The sequence below is a fragment of the Phyllobates terribilis genome, unplaced genomic scaffold (assembly GCF_046119375.1).
Source record: "Phyllobates terribilis strain yellow unplaced genomic scaffold, ASM4611937v1 Scaffold_5__5_contigs__length_657084704, whole genome shotgun sequence".
Lineage (NCBI taxonomy): Eukaryota > Metazoa > Chordata > Amphibia > Anura > Dendrobatidae > Phyllobates > Phyllobates terribilis.
In genome coordinates, this window is record NW_027362765.1 from 45,758,333 (window position 1) to 45,776,803 (window position 18,471).

Sequence of the window (18,471 nt, forward strand, 5' to 3'; positions counted from 1 at the left end):
ATGTTCATTCAGTTGTTTAATGTTGTTGAAAAAAGCAGATCACAGACCTGGCACAAAACTAAAGTCATTTCAAATGGCAACTTTAGGGCTTTAAGAAACACTAAAAGAAATCAAGATTAAAAAAGTGGTACTCAGCAGAGGGAAAAAATTATGGAATCACTCAATTCTGAGGAAAAAAATATGGAATCACCCCGTAAATTATTATTTCCAAAACTAACACCTGCATCAAATTAGATCTGCTCATTAGTCTGCATCTAAAAAGGAGTGATCACACCTTGGAGAGCTGTTGCACCAAGTGGACTGACATGAATCATGGCTCCAACACGAGAGATGTCAATTGAAACAAAGGAGAGGATTATCAACTCTTAAAAGAAGGTAAATCATCACTCAATGTTGCAAAAGATGTTGGTTGTTCACAGTCAGCTGTGTCTAAAATCTGGACCAAATACAAACAACATGGGAAGGTTGTTAAAGGCAAACATACTGGAAGACCAAGGAAGACATCAAAGCGTCAAGACCAGAAACTTAAAGCAATATGTCTCCAAAACAGGAAATGCACAACAAAGCAAATGAGGAAAGAATGGGAAGAAACTGGAGTCAATGTCTGTGACCAAACTGTAAGAAACCACCTAAAGGAAATGGGATTTACATACAGAAAAGCTAAACATAAGCCATCATTAACACCTAAACAGAAAAAACAAGGTTACAATGGGCTAAGGAAAAGCAATCCTGGACTGTGGATGACTGGATGAAAGTCATATTCAGTGATGAATCGCGAATCTGCATTGGGCAAGGTGATGATGCTGGAACTTTTGTTTGGTGCCGTTCCAATGAGATTTATATAGATGACTGCATGAAGAGAACATGCAAATTTACACAGTCATTGATGATATGGGGCTGCATGTCAGGTAAAGGCACTGAGGAAATGGCTGTCATTACATCTTCAATAAATGTCCAAGTTTACATTGATATTTTGGACAGTTTTCTTATCTCATCAATTGAAAGGATGTTTGGGGATGATGACATCATTTTTCAAGATGATAATGCATCCTGCCATAGAGCAAAAACTGTGAAAACATTCCTCAAAAGAAGATACATAAGGTCAATGTCATGGCCTGCAAATAGTCCGGATCTCAATCCAATTGAAAATCTTTGGTGCAAGTTGAAGAAAATGGTCCATGACAAGGCTCCAACCTGCAAAGCTGATCTGACAACAGCAATCAAAGAAAGTTGGAGCTAGATTGATGAAGAGTACTGTTTGTCATTCATTAAGTCCATGCCTCAGAGACTGCAAGCTGTTATTAAAGCCAGAGGTGGTACAACAAAATACTAGTGATGTATTGAAGTGTTCTTTTGTGTGTTTCTTTTTCATGATTCCAGAATTTTTTTCTCAGAATTGAGTGATTCCATAATTTTTCCCTCTGCTTGGTCTGAAAAAAATTACCCTTATTGAGTACCACACTTTTTATCTTGATTTCTTTTAGTGTTTCTTAAAGCCCTAAAGTTGCCATTTGAAATGACTTTAGTTTTGTGCCAGGTCTGTGATCTGCTTTTTTTCAACAACATTAAACAACTGAATGAACATCCTCCGAGCCTGGTGATTCCATCATTTTTGCCAGGGGTTGTATAAATGCTCAAACTAATAGGGACAGATTTGGGTGGAGAAGCAAGTTGTGGTATAGTGGCAGAATGGTGACCTTTAATTGTTACATGGTCGGACTACACCGCCGACAAAGCAGTGACAGCCAGTGACTGAGGAGAATCTGTGACATCTCAGCATTTAGTGGTTACTACTCACCTGGGTAGTCATATGTAGGAATCTCCTCTTTACACCACTCATCATCCCTCACATATGTCTCTGTAGTATTAATATGGGGCAGATCTTTACCCTGAAAGAAATAATGGAAAAGTCACAGACAGATGGAGAAGTCACATCTATGATCAGCTCTAATCCTGACATCTCCACCGTTCTCATTACACAAGTATAAAACATATAATACTGGTAGATGAAACAAGACTGAGCACAAGAACTTCACAGCAGTCTCTACACATCATAGGGGAGATCTCATGACACTTTCTCTCCATCTACCTGATGATCCTGAGGAACATTGGGATTTTCTTGGTTACAGTCCTGTGGAAGAAGAGGACGGGGACATCTCTCGGGTGTTGTCCTCTTACTGGATAAAACTGGAGAAAACACATACAGGAACTGAATTCATTCTTTACATACAAATAATTATAGGCCGTGTGTATTTAGTCCTGTCTATTACCTGATGATGTGAGGGGCTGGGGAACCTCCATCATGACGTCCTTGTACAGATCTTTGTGTCCTTCTAAATACTCCCACTCCTCCATGGAGAAATACACTGTGACATCCTGATACCTTATAGGAACCTGACACATACAATGATACAGTCATCCCCTCGATCCCTTCATAGCATTATTGTATAATGTCCCAGAATTCCCAGCAGTGTCACCTCTCCAGTCAGCAGCTCAATCATCTTGTAGGCGAGTTCCAGGATCTTCTGGTCATTGATGTCCTCATGTATCAGGGGGTGAGGTGGAGGCTCCATTATCGGGCTCAGGGGTCTTCCCCATCCCTCAGACACAGGGGCTTGACAGCGCTCACTAGAGGTCTTCTTCACTACTGTGTAATTCTGGTTATGGAGAGACACATTAATAAATCTCACTACAGACATTTCCAGAGTCCTCACCTCTCCAGTTCTATCCATCTGTTATTCCCATAGATAAGAATGATGTAATGTGACATTAGAATCTCTCACCTCTCCAGTAAGCCGGAAGAGGATCTCTAGGGTGAGGTGTAATAGCCTCTCTGCCATTTTCTCCTTGTCCATATTCATACTTGACGGGTCAATCAAGAAATTTCTCTTATATAGAAGATCTCCACTGAGAGGATCTGATACTGTAAGGAACTGAATGGGAAGAAGATGATGATTTAACATCATACAGATCCCATGTAAGAGATAATAAGGGCAACATATGAGGGGATAGAATGTGCAGATTTTGTATTCACAGATCATATAAACATCACCCACTTGCCGCACTTGTGACTTGGATGTGATTGTAAAGGGGGACTCCGCTTCTCCCAATCACTTGTCGATCCAACTATAATAGGCTGAAAATGATCTAAGCGCACTCCACATTCACACCACACTTCTCGCAACCATCACTCGCCATTTTGATAGGCCAACAAGACTCCTGCCCCGGGTGGCACACTAGTTCACATGCACAGCTAATTTTTCAAAGCGTCAATAGGTACTTCTTGCACTTTGGCATACACTGGGTAAAAAAAAACAAAGCTATACTTTTCCTCTTTGATGTGGGTACGTTTAGAACAGCAAGGAACAAACTTATTAAACGTTAGATTTAATATCTAATATATACTTACCTTGTAATGTCTTCACATCCTGCTCCGTCCAGATGTGTCCGGATCCTAGAATTGCAAGCGGCGGAAGTTCGCCGACCGCCATATTGGGACACCCAAATGATGGGTGTCCTCTTGGGCGGTACCACCAGCGGAACACCATCGCACCACATACACAATGTATACGCCGTAAGCACCACCACACACACACACACACTGTATACGCCGTACGCACCACACACACACACACACACTGTACACGCCATACGCACCACACACACACGCACACTGTACACGCCGTACGCACCACGCACACTGTACACGTAGTACGCACCAGACACAAGCACACTGTACACGTAGTACGCACCAGACACAAGCACACTGTACACGCCGTACGCACCACGCACAGTGTACACGCCGTACGCACTCACGCACAGTGTACACGCCGTACGCACGACACACACACACTGTATACGCCGTACGCACCACCACACACACTGTATACGCCATACGCACCACCACACACACTGTATACGCCATACGCACCACCACACACACTGTATACGCCGTACGCACCACCACACACACTGTATACGCCGTACGCACCACACACACTGTATACGCAGTACGCAACACACACACTGTATACGCAGTACGCAACACACACACTGTATACGCAGTACGCAACACACACACTGTATACGCAGTACGCAACACACACACTGTATACGCCGTACGCAACACACACACACTGCATACGCCGTACGCACCACAAACACACACACACTGTAGACGCCATACGCACCACACACACGCACACTGTACACGCCGTACGCACCAGACACAAGCACACTGTACAAGCCGTACGAACCACGCAGTGTACACGCTGTACGCACCACGCACAGTGTACACGCTGTACGCACCACGCACAGTGTACACGCCGTACGCACCACGCACACTGTACACGCCGCACGCATGACACACACACACTGTATACGCCGTACGCACCACCACACACTGTATACGCCGTACGCACCACCACACACTGTATACGCCGTATGCACCACCACACACACTGTATACGCAGTAGGCACCACCACACACTGTATACGCAGTAGGCACCACACACACTGTATATGCATCACCCCCACACACTGTATACGCCGTACGCACCACCCCCACACACACTGTATACGCACCCCCCCACACACACACACACTGTATACGCACCCCCCACACACACACTGTATACGCACCCCCCCCACACACACACTGTATACGCACCCCCCCACACACACACACTGTATACGCACCACCCCCACACACACACACTGTATACGCACCACCCCCACACACACACACTGTATACGCACCACCCCCCACACACACACTGTATACGCACCACCCCCCACACACACACTGTATACGCACCACCCCCCACACACACACTGTATACGCCGTAAGCACCACCACAAACACACTGTATACGCCGTACGCACCACCACACACACACACTGTATACGCACCCCCCCACACACACACTGTATACGCACCACCCCCACACACACACTGTATACGCCGTACGCACCACCACACACACACTGTATACGCCGTACGCACCACACACACACACTGTATAAGTCATACGCACCACACACACACACTGTACGCACCACACACACACACACTGTATACGCCGTACGCACCACACACACTGTATACGCCGTACGCACCACACACACACACTGTACGCACCACACACACACACACTGTATACGCCGTACGCACCACACACACTGTATACGCCGTACGCACCACACACACACACACTGTATACGCCGTGCGCACCACACACACACACACACTGTATACGCCGTACGCACAACACACACACACTGTATACGCCGTACGCACAACACACACACACACACTGTATACGCCGTACGCACCACACACACACACTGTATACGCCGTACGCACCACACACACACACTGTATACGCCGTACGCACCACACACACTCAACAGCTCAAACGGGACAGCACATGAAGGAGAGAAACAGCAGACAAGGGGGATAGCACATGGGGTAGACAGGTCAAATAAGAGAGCACAGACGGGAGAAGTCAGCACATGGGGGAAAGAGAGTGGATGGGTGGGTGAGCACATGGGGGGGGGGGTGGGGGGGTAGAGATTCTCAACGCTGCAAAGCCTGCCCCTATCGTGCCATTACCGCCCTCCCGATGCGATAGCATCGCATCTTCATCTAGTATAAAAAAATAAAGGACAAATGAAATATTTATACACAAGGGAAAAAACGTACAAAAATAAATGGGTTAAATACAGAAAAGTCTTATGGATTGAACCTTCTAGCGGAGGAGATCATCGCAGAAATTAGTACAGATCTACAATTAGAGAATGAACCAGCACTGCAACAAAGATTAGGAGTTCTGTGCCATACACCAATATATAACACGCACGCCACCAATGACAATTAAACACCAGAACATTGAGTGGCTTCCCCAGCCTCTGTTCTTATGCATTTGATTATAGGTAGTGTTGAGCGAACATGCTCGACACTGCTCGGTACTCGCCCGAGCATCACGCTACTCGGGATGTTCGGCGAGCACCGAGCATTTCCGGGTTACTCGGGCGGGAGCTCGGGTCTCCGCCCTGCATGTTTGGCGCTCTTTACAGAGCCAATGAACATGCAGGGATTGCCAGCCAGTCACTGTAATGCTGCAGCCATGTTGGTTGTGGGCATTACAGTGATTGGCTGGCCGCACAGCGTCACCTCGAGTATTTAAAACGGGGCGCCGCCATCTTGGACACAGTCGCTCCGGATTAGACAGTGTAGGGACAATGCTGCTGATTTAGGGAGAGATATAAACTGCGAAATAGTTAGTGAAGGGTCTGTAAAGGCTGCCAGAACAAACAAACAGTCGTTTTCAGGACTAATATCCATTCCAGATACCAGGCAGGCAGGCTGTATAGGAGACACAGTGGTTATACCAGCAAACGCTGCATTACAGTCCTGTGTGCTCCTGTTGCTGAAATTGCTGGACTTAGCACCAGGTGTCGGGGGCCAGGAAAAATCCTTTTTTTTTCATCTAAATCCTCCTTTTTTTTCCTCCTTCACACTGTACAAATACCCGTCTTATTAACCTTTTGGTGTGTGTCCCCCCCCCCCCCAAAAAAAAAGCGTGTCTCTGATTTTTCAGACACAAATATAACTGTTGAAAATAGTCTGGTGTAGGCTAGAGAAACAGTAGTGTTGTTTTGCACTTCCACGGTTCAAACCTCTGTATTATCCATTTTGGGCCATTTGTATCTTAAAAAAAAACAGTTTGAGTGTGTCGCTCACTGTTCAGCCGCAAATATCTCTATTTAAAAAAGTGTGGTATACCCCAGTAAACAATAACTGTGGTTTTGCCATCCCACGGTAAAAAATCTCTATTATTTAGCTTTTGTTAGTTTTTTCTGTAAAGAAAAACAGTAGTGTCTCCTGACTGTTGTGATATATCTGTTGAAAATAGTCTTGTGTAGGCCTGACATCCCAGTGTGGTTTCGCAGTTCCACGGGTCAAATCGCTGTACTATCCAGTTTTGGGCCTTTGGTATCTAAAAAAAAAGCAGTTTGAGTGTGTCGCTCACTGTTCAGCCACAAATATCTCTATTTAAAAAAAGTGTGGTATACCCCAGTAAACAATAACTGTGGTTTTCCTCTTCCACGGTTCTAATCTACTCTTTCTTACCCTTTTTCCATTGATAGTGCAAGTGTAAGCTATTTTACTTCATTTACAATGGGCAAGGCGCGTGGCAAGGGACATGGAAGTGGACGTTCTGGTGATGGTTCGTGCAGAGGACGGGGCCGTGGCCAAGGTGAAAATGTGCCACAACCAACAGCCACATCTTCTCGCTCCCACTTCTTGACCGAATTACTAGGGAAGCACAGAACAACACCAGTATTGAGAACTGATCAGTGTGAACAGGTTATTAATTGGATAGCAGATAATACTTCCAGTTACCTGGGCACCACCACCTCCGGTCTGTCTTCCACACGGTCAACTCTTAGTAGCCGTGAGTCTCGACCGCATACTCCTCCTCACCCTGATGCTCCTTCCTCCCACCATGCCGAGTGTCGTCAGACAGCAAGTGATCCCACACTTGCACACTCTGAAGAGCTGTTCACTAGTCCATTTCCATATTTGGGCCCCTCGCCTGATACGCTTGAAGTGGTGGAAGAGGAGATCCCATGTTGCGATGCCCAAATATTTGAACAGCCACGGCCACAGGAAGTCGACGTTGGCAATCTGTCACAAGAGGTGGACGATGACGAGACACAATTGCCAAGAAGTGAGGAGGAGGATCGTGGTGCGCAAGTGGAAGAGGAGGAGGTGGTGGATGATCTAGTAACTGACCCAACGTGGAAGGAGGACATGCAGATTGAGGCCAGCAGCACACAGGGGGAGGGAGGCAGAGTACCCCAACAGGCAGGAAGAAGCAGTGTGGTGGCCGCAGACAGAAGGCAGGTAACCGTTCCCCGTAACACCAACACGAGGGACGTTGCCAGTACAAGCGGTAGGTCTTCCAGAGTCTGGAATTTTTTTAAAGACTCTGCTGATAACCCCAAAAAGGCCATATGTTCCACCTGCCATGCCAGCATCAGCAGGGGTGACAAAACTACCAGCCTGACCACCACCAGCATGATCAGGCACATGGCAGCAAAGCACCCGACTTTGTGGGGCGAAACCCAGGGTCCACGACCAGTGTCGGCGGCTGTCACCACTGTTTCTTCCACTGTTGTGCGTGCAATAGAACCCCCTGTTGTGTGTGCAAGGCAATCCCCTGTCCATACTGCATGTAAAGATGCCCCCTCCTCTCAGTCTTCACTTGTTATGGCAGTTTCTCAAGAAATAGCATCAACGTCCACATCCACGTCCCACCGCAGCGTTCAATTGTCCATATCCCAGACCTTTGAACGAAAGCGGAAATTCGCAGCTAACGCCCCACAGGCCACAGTCCTAAATTTGCACATTTCACGACTGCTTGCATTGGAAATGCTGCCTTTTAGGCTGGTGGAGACGGAATCCTTCCGCAATCTTATGGCGGTGGCTGTCACTCGGTACTCGGTCCCCAACCGACACTATTTTGCCCAGTGTGCCATCCCCGCACTACACAAGCACGTGTCCCAAAGCATCTGCCGTGCTCTCAACAACGCAGTTACTGGGAGAGTCCACCTGACAACGGACATGTGGACAAGTGCTTGTGGCCAGGGACGGTACATCTCTCTGACGGCACACTGGGTAAACATAGTGGAAGCCGGGACCCAGTCGGACCTTGGGACGGAACACATCCTCCCCACACCGAGGATTGCGGGCCCTATGTCAGTCAGAGTTGCCCCCACAGTGTACAGCTCCTGCGCATCCTCCTCCTCCTCATGTTCAACCTCCATCTCAGATATCACCACATCAGTTACAAGCTGGAAGCATTGCAGTACTGCCTCCGCCAAGCGGCAACAGGCTGTGCTGAAACTCATAAGCTTAGGTGATAAACCTCACACTGCTTGTGAGTTGTGGACAGCTGTGAAAGAGCAGGCAGATCTGTGGCTGAGACCGCTGAACCTACATCCCGGCATGGTCGTGTGTGACAATGGCCGTAACCTGGTGGCGGCTCTGAGGCGAGGTGAGATCACACACGTACCATGCCTGGCTCATGTGCTTAACCTCGTGGTTCAGCGGTTTCTAAAATTGTACCCCGAGTTGCTAGATCTGTTCGTGAAAGTACGCCGCCTGTCAGCTCATTTTCGCAAGTCGGCTACAGCTTCCGCCGCCCTTGCTGTGTTGCAGCAGCGTTTGCAGCTTCCGGCACACAGACTGGTGTGTGATGTCCCCACACGTTGGAACTCTACCCTCCACATGTTGCAAAGGATTTGTGAGCAGAAGAGAGCAGTTGTGGAGTACCAGCTGCAACAAGGCCGTCGATATTCAGGTCAGACTCCACACATAAGTCCTCAGGAGTGGACCTGGATGTCTGACATATGTACCATCCTGACAAACTTTGAGGAGGCCACCAAGATGGTGAGTGGCGATGACGCCATCATTAGTGTCAGCATCCCACTTGTCTGTCTTTTGCAACGCTCTCTGCAGAGAATTAAAGAGGAGGCATTGCAGCCAGAGTATGATGAGATGGATCAAGAAGCCGCAGCGGGCAATTGCACACAGCCCAGCCTCATCTCATCCCAACGTGCATTGGGGGACAATTAGGGAGGAGGAGGAGGAGGAGGAGGAAGAACAGGAGCTGCTATCATGCGTTGTAGACGGTAGTACCTGTACAAGTGTTATACCGTCGGTTCAGTGTGGGTGGCCTGAGGACAGGGGGGAGGAGGAAGAGGAGGAGAGCATGGTCAGTCGTCATCTTGGTGAGGACACGGAAATCTTGCCCGTTAACAGTCTGGCATGCATGGCTGACTTTGTTACGCTGCCTTAACCGTGACCCTCGCGTTGTCAAAATGTTGGGTGACAGTCATTACTGGTTGGTGACACTTGTAGACCCCCGCTACAAGGAGAACTTTCACTCTCTTATTCCTTAGGTGGAGAGGTCTACAAAAATGGGGCAATACCAGAAGGCCCTTGCTGCAGAACTCTTAAAAAAATTCCCATCTGAACACGCTAGCGGCAGAGGTCACAGTTCGTTGCCCAACCAAGGCGTACAGGCGAGAGAGATGCAACTCCAATCCAGCAGAGGCAGGGGAACACTGTCAACGTTCTGGGACAGTTTTCTGACACCCGCCCAGCTTACAGGCCCTGAGGCGCGGGGTACTCTCACAAGGAGTGGAAAGTTTCAAAAGATGGTGAGGGAGTACCTTGCCGATCGTACCAGCGTCCTCCGTGATTCCTCTGTGCCTTTTAATTATTGGGTATCCAAGCTGGACACTTGGAATGAACTCGCTCTGTACGCCTTGGAGGTCCTGGCCTGCCCTGCCGCTAGCGTGTTATCGGAGCGTGTTTTTAGTGCCGCTGGGGGAATTATAACTGATAAGCGCACTCGCCTGTCAACTGAGAATGCTGACAAGCTGACCCTGATCAAAATGAACAAGGGCTGGATTGGGCCAGACTTCTCATCACCACCAAATGACAGCAGAGTAACAAAGTCAAATCCACTGTGTTATTTCGGGAGGTGTATTCACATGCACCGCTTCACATCCACACATGGGTATACGCTTCCTCGTTTCGGCTGTTTAACCCCTTAAATACCGGGGACGTATTAGTACGCATATTTGCGTACTGTCCGTTCAGTGAGTTCAGTTCACTGAACGGAGCACATGTCAGCTGATTCTTACAGCTGACATGTGCCCGCAACAGCCGCGGGTGGAATCGCGATCCACCCATGACTGTTAACATGTTAAATGCCGCTGTCAATCTCTGACAGCAGCATTTAACGCGCGCTTCCGGGTAGCGCGTCATAAGCCCCGCCCACCGGCGACCCTGTCACGTGATCGTGGGTCGCCGATGGGTGAGCATCACAACCCAGGGTCTGCAGCAGACGCCTGTGGTTGTCATGATCTTGTCGCTATGAGTGCCACCTAGTGGTCGGCGCTCATAGCACAGGACCATTTCTGCTGCATGCAGGGGACCTGCTCGTCCCCTGTATGTAGCAGAGGCGATCGGACAGTTGCTGCTTCTAGTCTCCTATGGAGACTATAGAAGCATGCAAAAAGTAAAAAAAAAAAGTTTTTAAAAATATAAAAAAAAATAAAAAAATATAAAAGTTTAAATCACCCCCCTTTTGCCCCATTCAAAATAAAATAATAAAAAATAAACCCCACATACACATATTTGGTATCGCCGCATTCAGAATCGCCCGATCTATCAATATAAAAAAAGAATTAATCCGATCGGTAAACGGCGTAACGAGAAAAAAATTCTAAACGCCAGAATTACGTTTTTTGGTCGCCGCAAAATTGCAATAAAATGCAATAACGGGCGATCAAAACATCGGATCTACCCCAAATGTTATCAATAAAAATGTCAGCCCAGTGCGCAAAAAATAAGCCATCAACCAGCCCCAGATCACGAAAAATGGAGACGCTACGGGTCTTAGAAAATGGCGCTATTTTTTTTTTTTACCAAATTTTGGAATTGTTTTTCACCACTTAAATATAAAAGAACCTATACATGTTTGGTGTCTATGAACTCGTAATGACCTGTAGAATAAGAAGGGCAGGTCAGTTTTAGCATTCAGTGAACGTGGTAAAAAAAATAAATAAAAAACAACTGTGGTATTGCACTTTTTTTGCAATTTTACCGCACTTGGAATTTTTTTCCCGTTTTCCCGTACAGGATATGGTAAAACTAGTAATGGCGTTGAAAAGTACAACTCGTCCCGCAAAAAATAAGCTCTCACATGGCCATATTGACCAAAAAATAAAAATGCTATGGCTCTGGGAACAAGGGGAGCAAAAACGAAAATGCAAAAACGGAAAATGCTCCGGGGCTTAAGGGGTTAATCTTCTTCTCCTTATCCTCAGCCTACACCACCACTATACCACCAGGGTGCCAGCATTGCAAGATCCTCCGTCCTTATTTTTGGCAGCTTTTGCTTAAGCAAATACTATGGGACACCCACTCCCCAATAATGGGACTTATGTTTGTAATATGCTGTACTGCATGGCTCTTGTAAGAAGCATTGCAAGTTGCTCCATCCTAATTTTTGGCAGCTTTTGCTGGGAAAGCATAAGCAAATACTATGGGACACCCACTCCCCAATAATGGGACTTATGTTTGTAATATGCTGTACGGCATGTGACACACCCCTGGGCCGTGTGTACACGTGTGTGGGATACCCGGTGCCGGGTCTCTGGGGTCTGTAGTCTCCGTGGCCGTGACCCGGTCCCGTGGCTCAGGCTGGTCAAACCAGTGGCAGTCTTTCTTAGGTTTTGAGGTTAATTGTCCGACTGCGCCACCCGTGGATTGCGGTCAGGGAGTACCACCGCTGCGAGGCAGACCGCTGAGGCTGGTGTTGTGTGCGCAGCATAGAATGGGATAACTCCCCTCGGGAGGAGTATAGCCTCAGGGCAGTGAGTGTGGATGATGGGGGTGATGGTGCACGAGCGCAGCAGGAATGACTCAGAGTCTTTGCAGTGCAGTTCAGGGTCTTTACTGATGATTATAAGGTAGACCCTCCCGGGAGTACTGGCTAGCATAAGATGCCTGGTCAGTCTGTGAGCAAGCAGGAGTTCCCCTGGCCAGGTGGAGTTGTAGGCCTCCCCGTCTGTCTGCACTCTTCCTGGCTACCTTGCTGTAAGCGGGCAGAAGTAGCCCACGTCCCTGAGTGTACCGTGTAGTGCTCACCCGTATGGCTCGTGACTTGGGGCCTTCTGTTAGCCTCCGCTCCACGACGGCGGTGCTGGTCCCTTGCTTGTGACTGAGCCTCCAGGCTTCTATGGCCAGAGGACCTGAAATCCCCTGCCGGCTGGTTTCTGCTGCTGGATATATAAGTCCTCACAGCTTCGGACTCCTGTGTCCGGTTCCTATTGTCTTCTGCCAGGGCGAGCTCTGCTCAGCTTCCAGCCCCTGGTCTTTAGCTCCTACAGAGCTCCTTGCTGTTACTTTCCCTTGCTCTCACTCTGACTGACTGTTCTCTGACTCACTCAACCCCGCCCCAGATCCAGTTTATAAGGGCAGAATTCTCCCCTCCCAGGATTGGGGCAGGAGGATGTTGCATGTTTAAGGGATCCTGACCAGGAAACCTCCCACTTGCTCTCCGACGTAATATCTCTATTACTGTGGTGACCAGACCCCTGGGGTGCCACACATGGCTCTTGTAAGGGGCATTGCAGTTCCTCAAAATTTTTGGAAAGCCTTCCATTTACTGCTTAGGCCAACAGTGCACGGGAGACCCAGTTGCTATAAATGGAAAAAAAGGTTTAGTTAACGCCCTCTGACCTCCATGTCATTTCCAAGGGGCATTGGAGTGCTTCGAAATTTTTGGTAGGCATTGCACTCACTGTATGCCCTATAACTGTGTAGCCGAACCGCTCCTTTTGTTACAGAAACATATCCTACAAGACATATCTGGTTCACTGGCCTGATATTGATGTGAATGGTCCCTGTTCCTCCTGCTCTTTCTCCTTTGCCACTACCTCATCCACCATTTATCACCTGAAGCTTTGTTTTAACGGGAGTCATAGAACTTGGATAGTAGCAGGAAAACATCCAGCAATCCTCGGAGGAGGTAGGATATGCGCCAAAACGCTGACCACCTCAGGCCTAGCCGCTACTACATACATGCGCTTGCATTACAACAAAACAAAGCAGATGCTAACTTCTATCATCCTCATCATGCTCCTCACCTTGGCACTCTCAACTCCCCTGATGCAGAAGCCAGAGCCCACCGAAGGAGTCTGATAGTCCGGTGGGCTCAGCCAATGCTGCCCTAAAGCAGGCCAGGCTAAGAAAAGTGTGGGAAATGTTACCGGGACAAATAGGGGTGGCTGGGGACCGAGTATGGACACCCGGCCACCCCCTGGAGGCTGGGGAGCAAGCGGGGACACCCGGCCACCAGGCGGCTGGGGACTGAGTATGGATACCAGGCCGCCGACACAGCCATGGCGTGGTGGCCAGATTCCGCCTCCACATGCCTAAAAGGCCCAATTTAAAGTGCAAGCAAGCAAGCAGTATGGTATTGCAGCCTGGGGGTGGGTGGGTGGCAGGCTGCATACTTGCGCTTGCATTGCAAGGAATGGGAGAGGTACAATTGAACACTGCCCTGGGACAAGGACTTGAATGGGGATAGTTGCAAGTCTGCAACGACAGGTGCAAGGTGGGAGGTATCTTCGCATGTACCATGAACAGGGTTTTGGCATGCACACACTACTGCGGAATAGGCTCTCCTTCCCACTAAATGCACTGGAGAGGGCACAGGTAATGTTTTGGTATACGCGCTTAATCTTATGTATAAGGCACACCAGGACAAATATGGGCAGCTGGGGACTGAGTATGGATACCTCGCTGCCGAAGCAGCCATGAGGTAGTGGCCAGCTTCGGCCTCCTCCAAACTAAAAGGCCCCATTTCAAGTGCAAGCTAGCAGTATGGAATTGCAGTCTGGGGGTGGGTGGGTGGCAGGCTGCACACTTACACTTGAATTAAAAGAAAACATAGCAGATGCTAACTTCTGTCATCATCATCATGCTCCTCACCTTGGCACTCTCAACTCCACCGATGGAGAAGTCAGGGCCCACCGGAGGAGTCTGGTTCTCTGGTGGGCTCGTCCAATGCTGCCTAAAGCAGGCCGGGCTAAGAAAAGTGTGTGGGGGGATGTTCCAAGGAGAAATAGGGGCGGCTGGGGACCGTTTATGGACACCCGGCTGCCCCCAGGCGGCTGGAGACCGAGTATGGACACCCGGCCGCCTGGCGGCTGGGGACTAAGTATGGATTCCAGGCCGCCAACACAGCCATGACGTGGTGGCCAGATTCCGCCTCCACATGCCTAAAATGCCCAATTTCAAGTTCAAGCAAGCAAGCAGTATGGTATTGCAGCCTGGGGGTGGGTGGGTGGCAGGCTGCATACTTGAGCTTGTATTGCAAGGAATGGGGGAGGTACAATTGAACACTACCCTGGGACTAGAACTTGCATGGAGATAGTTGCAAGTCTGCATCTTCTGATGCGGTAAGGATCACTTATGATGGGCACACTTTTAGACAGTGACCTGGGAGTCAGAGATGCTTCCAGGGGTCTTCCCCATGCTGTTCCCTTGTCTTTTCAGCACTTTATGCATGTGTCACACAGCACATGGCCAGATAAGGTTGTAAAATGTTAAAATGACATTTCACGGTGAATGCATTTGTCATAGTTGAAAGCAATACAAAAGTGCAAAAACGCATAAAAAATGCTACTTGTGAACATAGCCGAAGGTGTGGAGGAGTATTTTTGTTTTTGGTCATTTATTTTAACTTATACACAAGTCTTTACCCTGGAAAGGATGTTCCTTAACATATTTCACAGGAAAAAAGTTTCACTTTCGTTTTTGAACGTTTTATTGTGAGCCTGTAAAAGTGGCTTAATACCTCTGACCACGTTGTCGACAGCAGTGATCTGCTCGGGTCGAGCTTGGCCCGAGCATTTTAGTGCTCGCTCAACACTAATTATAGGTAACTCTTTTCAGACTTGCACGTCTGCAATATTGTCTACATATACAGATACGTCATTTAGAACTGACACTTTCTACCTGAGGAAGCCACGTTTGGTGGCATAACGTGTGGGGTCTCATACTCTCTTCCTCCATTATTATTATTACTCGTTAATATTATAGCGCCATTAATTCCATGGCGCTTTACATGTGAAAAAGGGGTATACATAGCAAACAACAAATACAATTGTTTGAAAAGTCGCCGACTGGTACAGGAGGAGCGAGGACCCATGTTGTCTGTGGGTTTGTTTTCAGCAACCCTTATTCATGTATTATCCTGTTTTATTTCGACATTGGATTAATAGGGAGATTGTATTTGTCTCCTTTTCTATTTTGTTTTGGAGATTGATGTGGTTTTATTTTCACAACAAGTATTTCCCCTACTTTTTGTTTATACAAGTTATTAAGACTATTTAGTGCTCTTTGTATAGATCAATTAAGTTAATTATATTATTTCGGGCTACATTGCAAGTCCCGTCTTATTCTTGCACAGAGGGGGAGGCCTATTCCCATCAACACACCCCAATATATCGCCATGAGAGCCGGGGCCTAGACAATGGGGTCCTAGAACAGCGTCATTAAGAATATAAGGTGAAGAAAAAGCTAAAATCCAGCGACATTGTGTAAAGACCTAACAAGTTCTATTTCTGGGATAATCTGTCCCCAGAATGTCTCCATTACAATGTACAGCTCCTACCGCAGATAACAGCCCCTCATACATCTATAGCACCGGCCCCCCGGCCCGGGGCCACATCTCCAGACCTGGGAACCTGATCCAGGAGGTCGGTGCTGTGTCCCGGGGTCTTCTGTATCAGGAATGGGGAGAGGGGGCATTTATTTATTAGCCGGTGGGGTGGGTGGTACCGTACTGTGGGGGCATCTTGTAGTATCAGAATGTGTGTGTGGGGGATGGGGGAACTGTGGGGACGTTATACTGTGTGTGTCAGACAGGGGGCGCTGTACTATGGGGCAATATGTGTTTCCTGAAGCTTCATAGTTGGGTCGTATGTATCTATCAGAGAAGGAATAAAAATCTTTGTAATTCTTAGTGGCAACAGAAAAGCACCAACAACATAGAGACAACACAGAAAGGGTTAATGCCCCCTGCACCCAGTAATGGGGGATCTCCACATACCTCCACCTGCAGAGCTGCCACCACCAGACTAAATGATAAAGACAAAATCCAAGTCGGCTAAAGGACCTCTGCTGACGTCATGCCCATGTGACCATGCAATGTGATGATGTCACCGGAAGGGGCGGGGCCTCCGGCTCTATTGTAAACCTGATACTGGAAGGCGCGCTCTGCTGCTGCTGAGGCTGTGGTGATGACACCGAGGGGATGAGGGGATTTGGGGGCGCAGATAAGTGGGTGTTACTGTATAGGGGCTGCACAGGGAACAGGGGGATTTTTTTATGTGTGTGGAGAATGAGAGAATCCTGTTATTTGTATGGGGAAGGAGGAATTCCTGTTACTTGCATTGGGCTGCTTGCTGGGGGTCTGTGTGGGGAAGGAGGGGGTGCTATTACTTGAGTGGGGCTGATGTTTTGATATTACATGGTGTAGCGCAGGATAATGTGTGATGTCCCTTGAGTTGGGCTGCGTCATGTGGGGGACTGCACAGGGAAGTGTAGTTTTACCTGTGAATCTATGTGGGGGGTGGGAAGGTTGTGATGTGGGGGCTGCTATTCCTTCCATGAGCCTCTTCCTGGGGGGCTGCACTGAGGACTGGCTCCTGTTTTGCACATAACTGTTTTTCTCATTAATAGTATTGGGTGACACAGGACTGCAGGTTTACACCCAGCCACTAGGAGGCTCCACACTGCGAAAAAAAAATCAAATGTCTCCGCATAAGGGGCTATATCGTCTCCTCACACAAGTGGGGTGTTGGTGTCCCCACAATTCGTGCCAGACTACTGGAGGGGTGGCACTGCAGATGTGTGCTGAGTATAATTCCTCCAAAACCCCCCTCCCCATTTCTGTTGGCTTGCTATTTACTGTCCCCACCTTTTTTATTTCCTTTTGGACACATCTCCCCCACCACTCCTTTCTGTATTTTCTTGATGTTTCTCTATGGCCTTTTTTCTGCGCCATCCTAGAAAGCGTTATCTGTGGTATGGGGCCCACCCAGGTCTCCTTCCTTCTGACCGGTGGCCTTTTTTCTTTTTTTTTTTCTAGGCTCTGGTCAACCTCCACTGGCTTCTGCTCCAAGAATGCTGAGTTGCCAGGTAGTCTCACAAAATAAGGCTTTTATCGCAACTAGATTACAAATTTTGTACTGCCTATAGGGTGCCATTATACTCCAACCTCCCCCCCTCCCAGGTTGGGGTTAGTGGGTGATGGGTGTTGGAGAGTGAGATTTGCGTCTCCTCAAACACTGTGAAAACTGCTTATTTTCTTGGGATTTCTCACCTGGTTTCCAGTAGGTGTTGGCATTGCTGCCTCTTTTCGCCTGTCCTGGCACTATTTCTTTCCTCGGCAAACATCCAGACAGAAGACCCAGGTGTCTTCTTTCACCTTTGCCATTTGATGACACAGCGTGGTTTCACAGCTCCTGCACCTTTGCTGGTTAGCAATATGCGCCCCCTGGGCCTATATTCATTCTTTCCAGGCACCCCATCATCTTGCTGGGAGTCCTGAAAGCCGCATCCTGTGTTCATTTCACCTTTTCAACTTGGGGGGAAATCTCTCCTTCAGGGAGATCTGGATGGCTCACGTGAACACCACTGCCCCGACCCTCGTATATCTCAGTGGTTATAAGATGAAATGCCTTCTAGTGGCAGGGCGTATACTCATGCTTTTGTGTCCTCTAATGTATTCAACCAGAAAAGAATTTTATGGTAAATACACAAATCACATTTTTCAACAATTATTGCAAATAAAGCGCTGGGGACTCGGGTAC

At 48.1% G+C, this 18,471-nt stretch overlaps 1 protein-coding gene across 2 annotated transcripts in view; it reads right to left on the bottom strand.

Annotated features, from left to right (window-relative positions):
* Window positions 1-16,811, bottom strand: part of LOC141271876 (uncharacterized) — a 37,189-nt gene extending 20,378 nt beyond the window's left edge. The window contains exons 1-6 of one of the 2 annotated variants that reach the window (XM_073682078.1): window positions 16,707-16,811; window positions 2,784-2,933; window positions 2,478-2,657; window positions 2,271-2,394; window positions 2,090-2,187; window positions 1,799-1,889 (exon numbers count right to left, since the gene is read on the bottom strand). In XM_073682078.1, coding sequence (XP_073538179.1) covers window positions 1,799-1,889; window positions 2,090-2,187; window positions 2,271-2,394; window positions 2,478-2,657; window positions 2,784-2,861 — 571 coding nt within the window. In that variant the 5' untranslated portion in view covers window positions 2,862-2,933; window positions 16,707-16,811. Of the gene's footprint in view, window positions 1-1,798; window positions 1,890-2,089; window positions 2,188-2,270; window positions 2,395-2,477; window positions 2,658-2,783; window positions 2,967-16,706 lie in introns of those variants that run through there. The other variant, XM_073682077.1, reaches the window with a different exon arrangement.
* Between the last annotated feature and the right edge of the window lie 1,660 nt (window positions 16,812-18,471).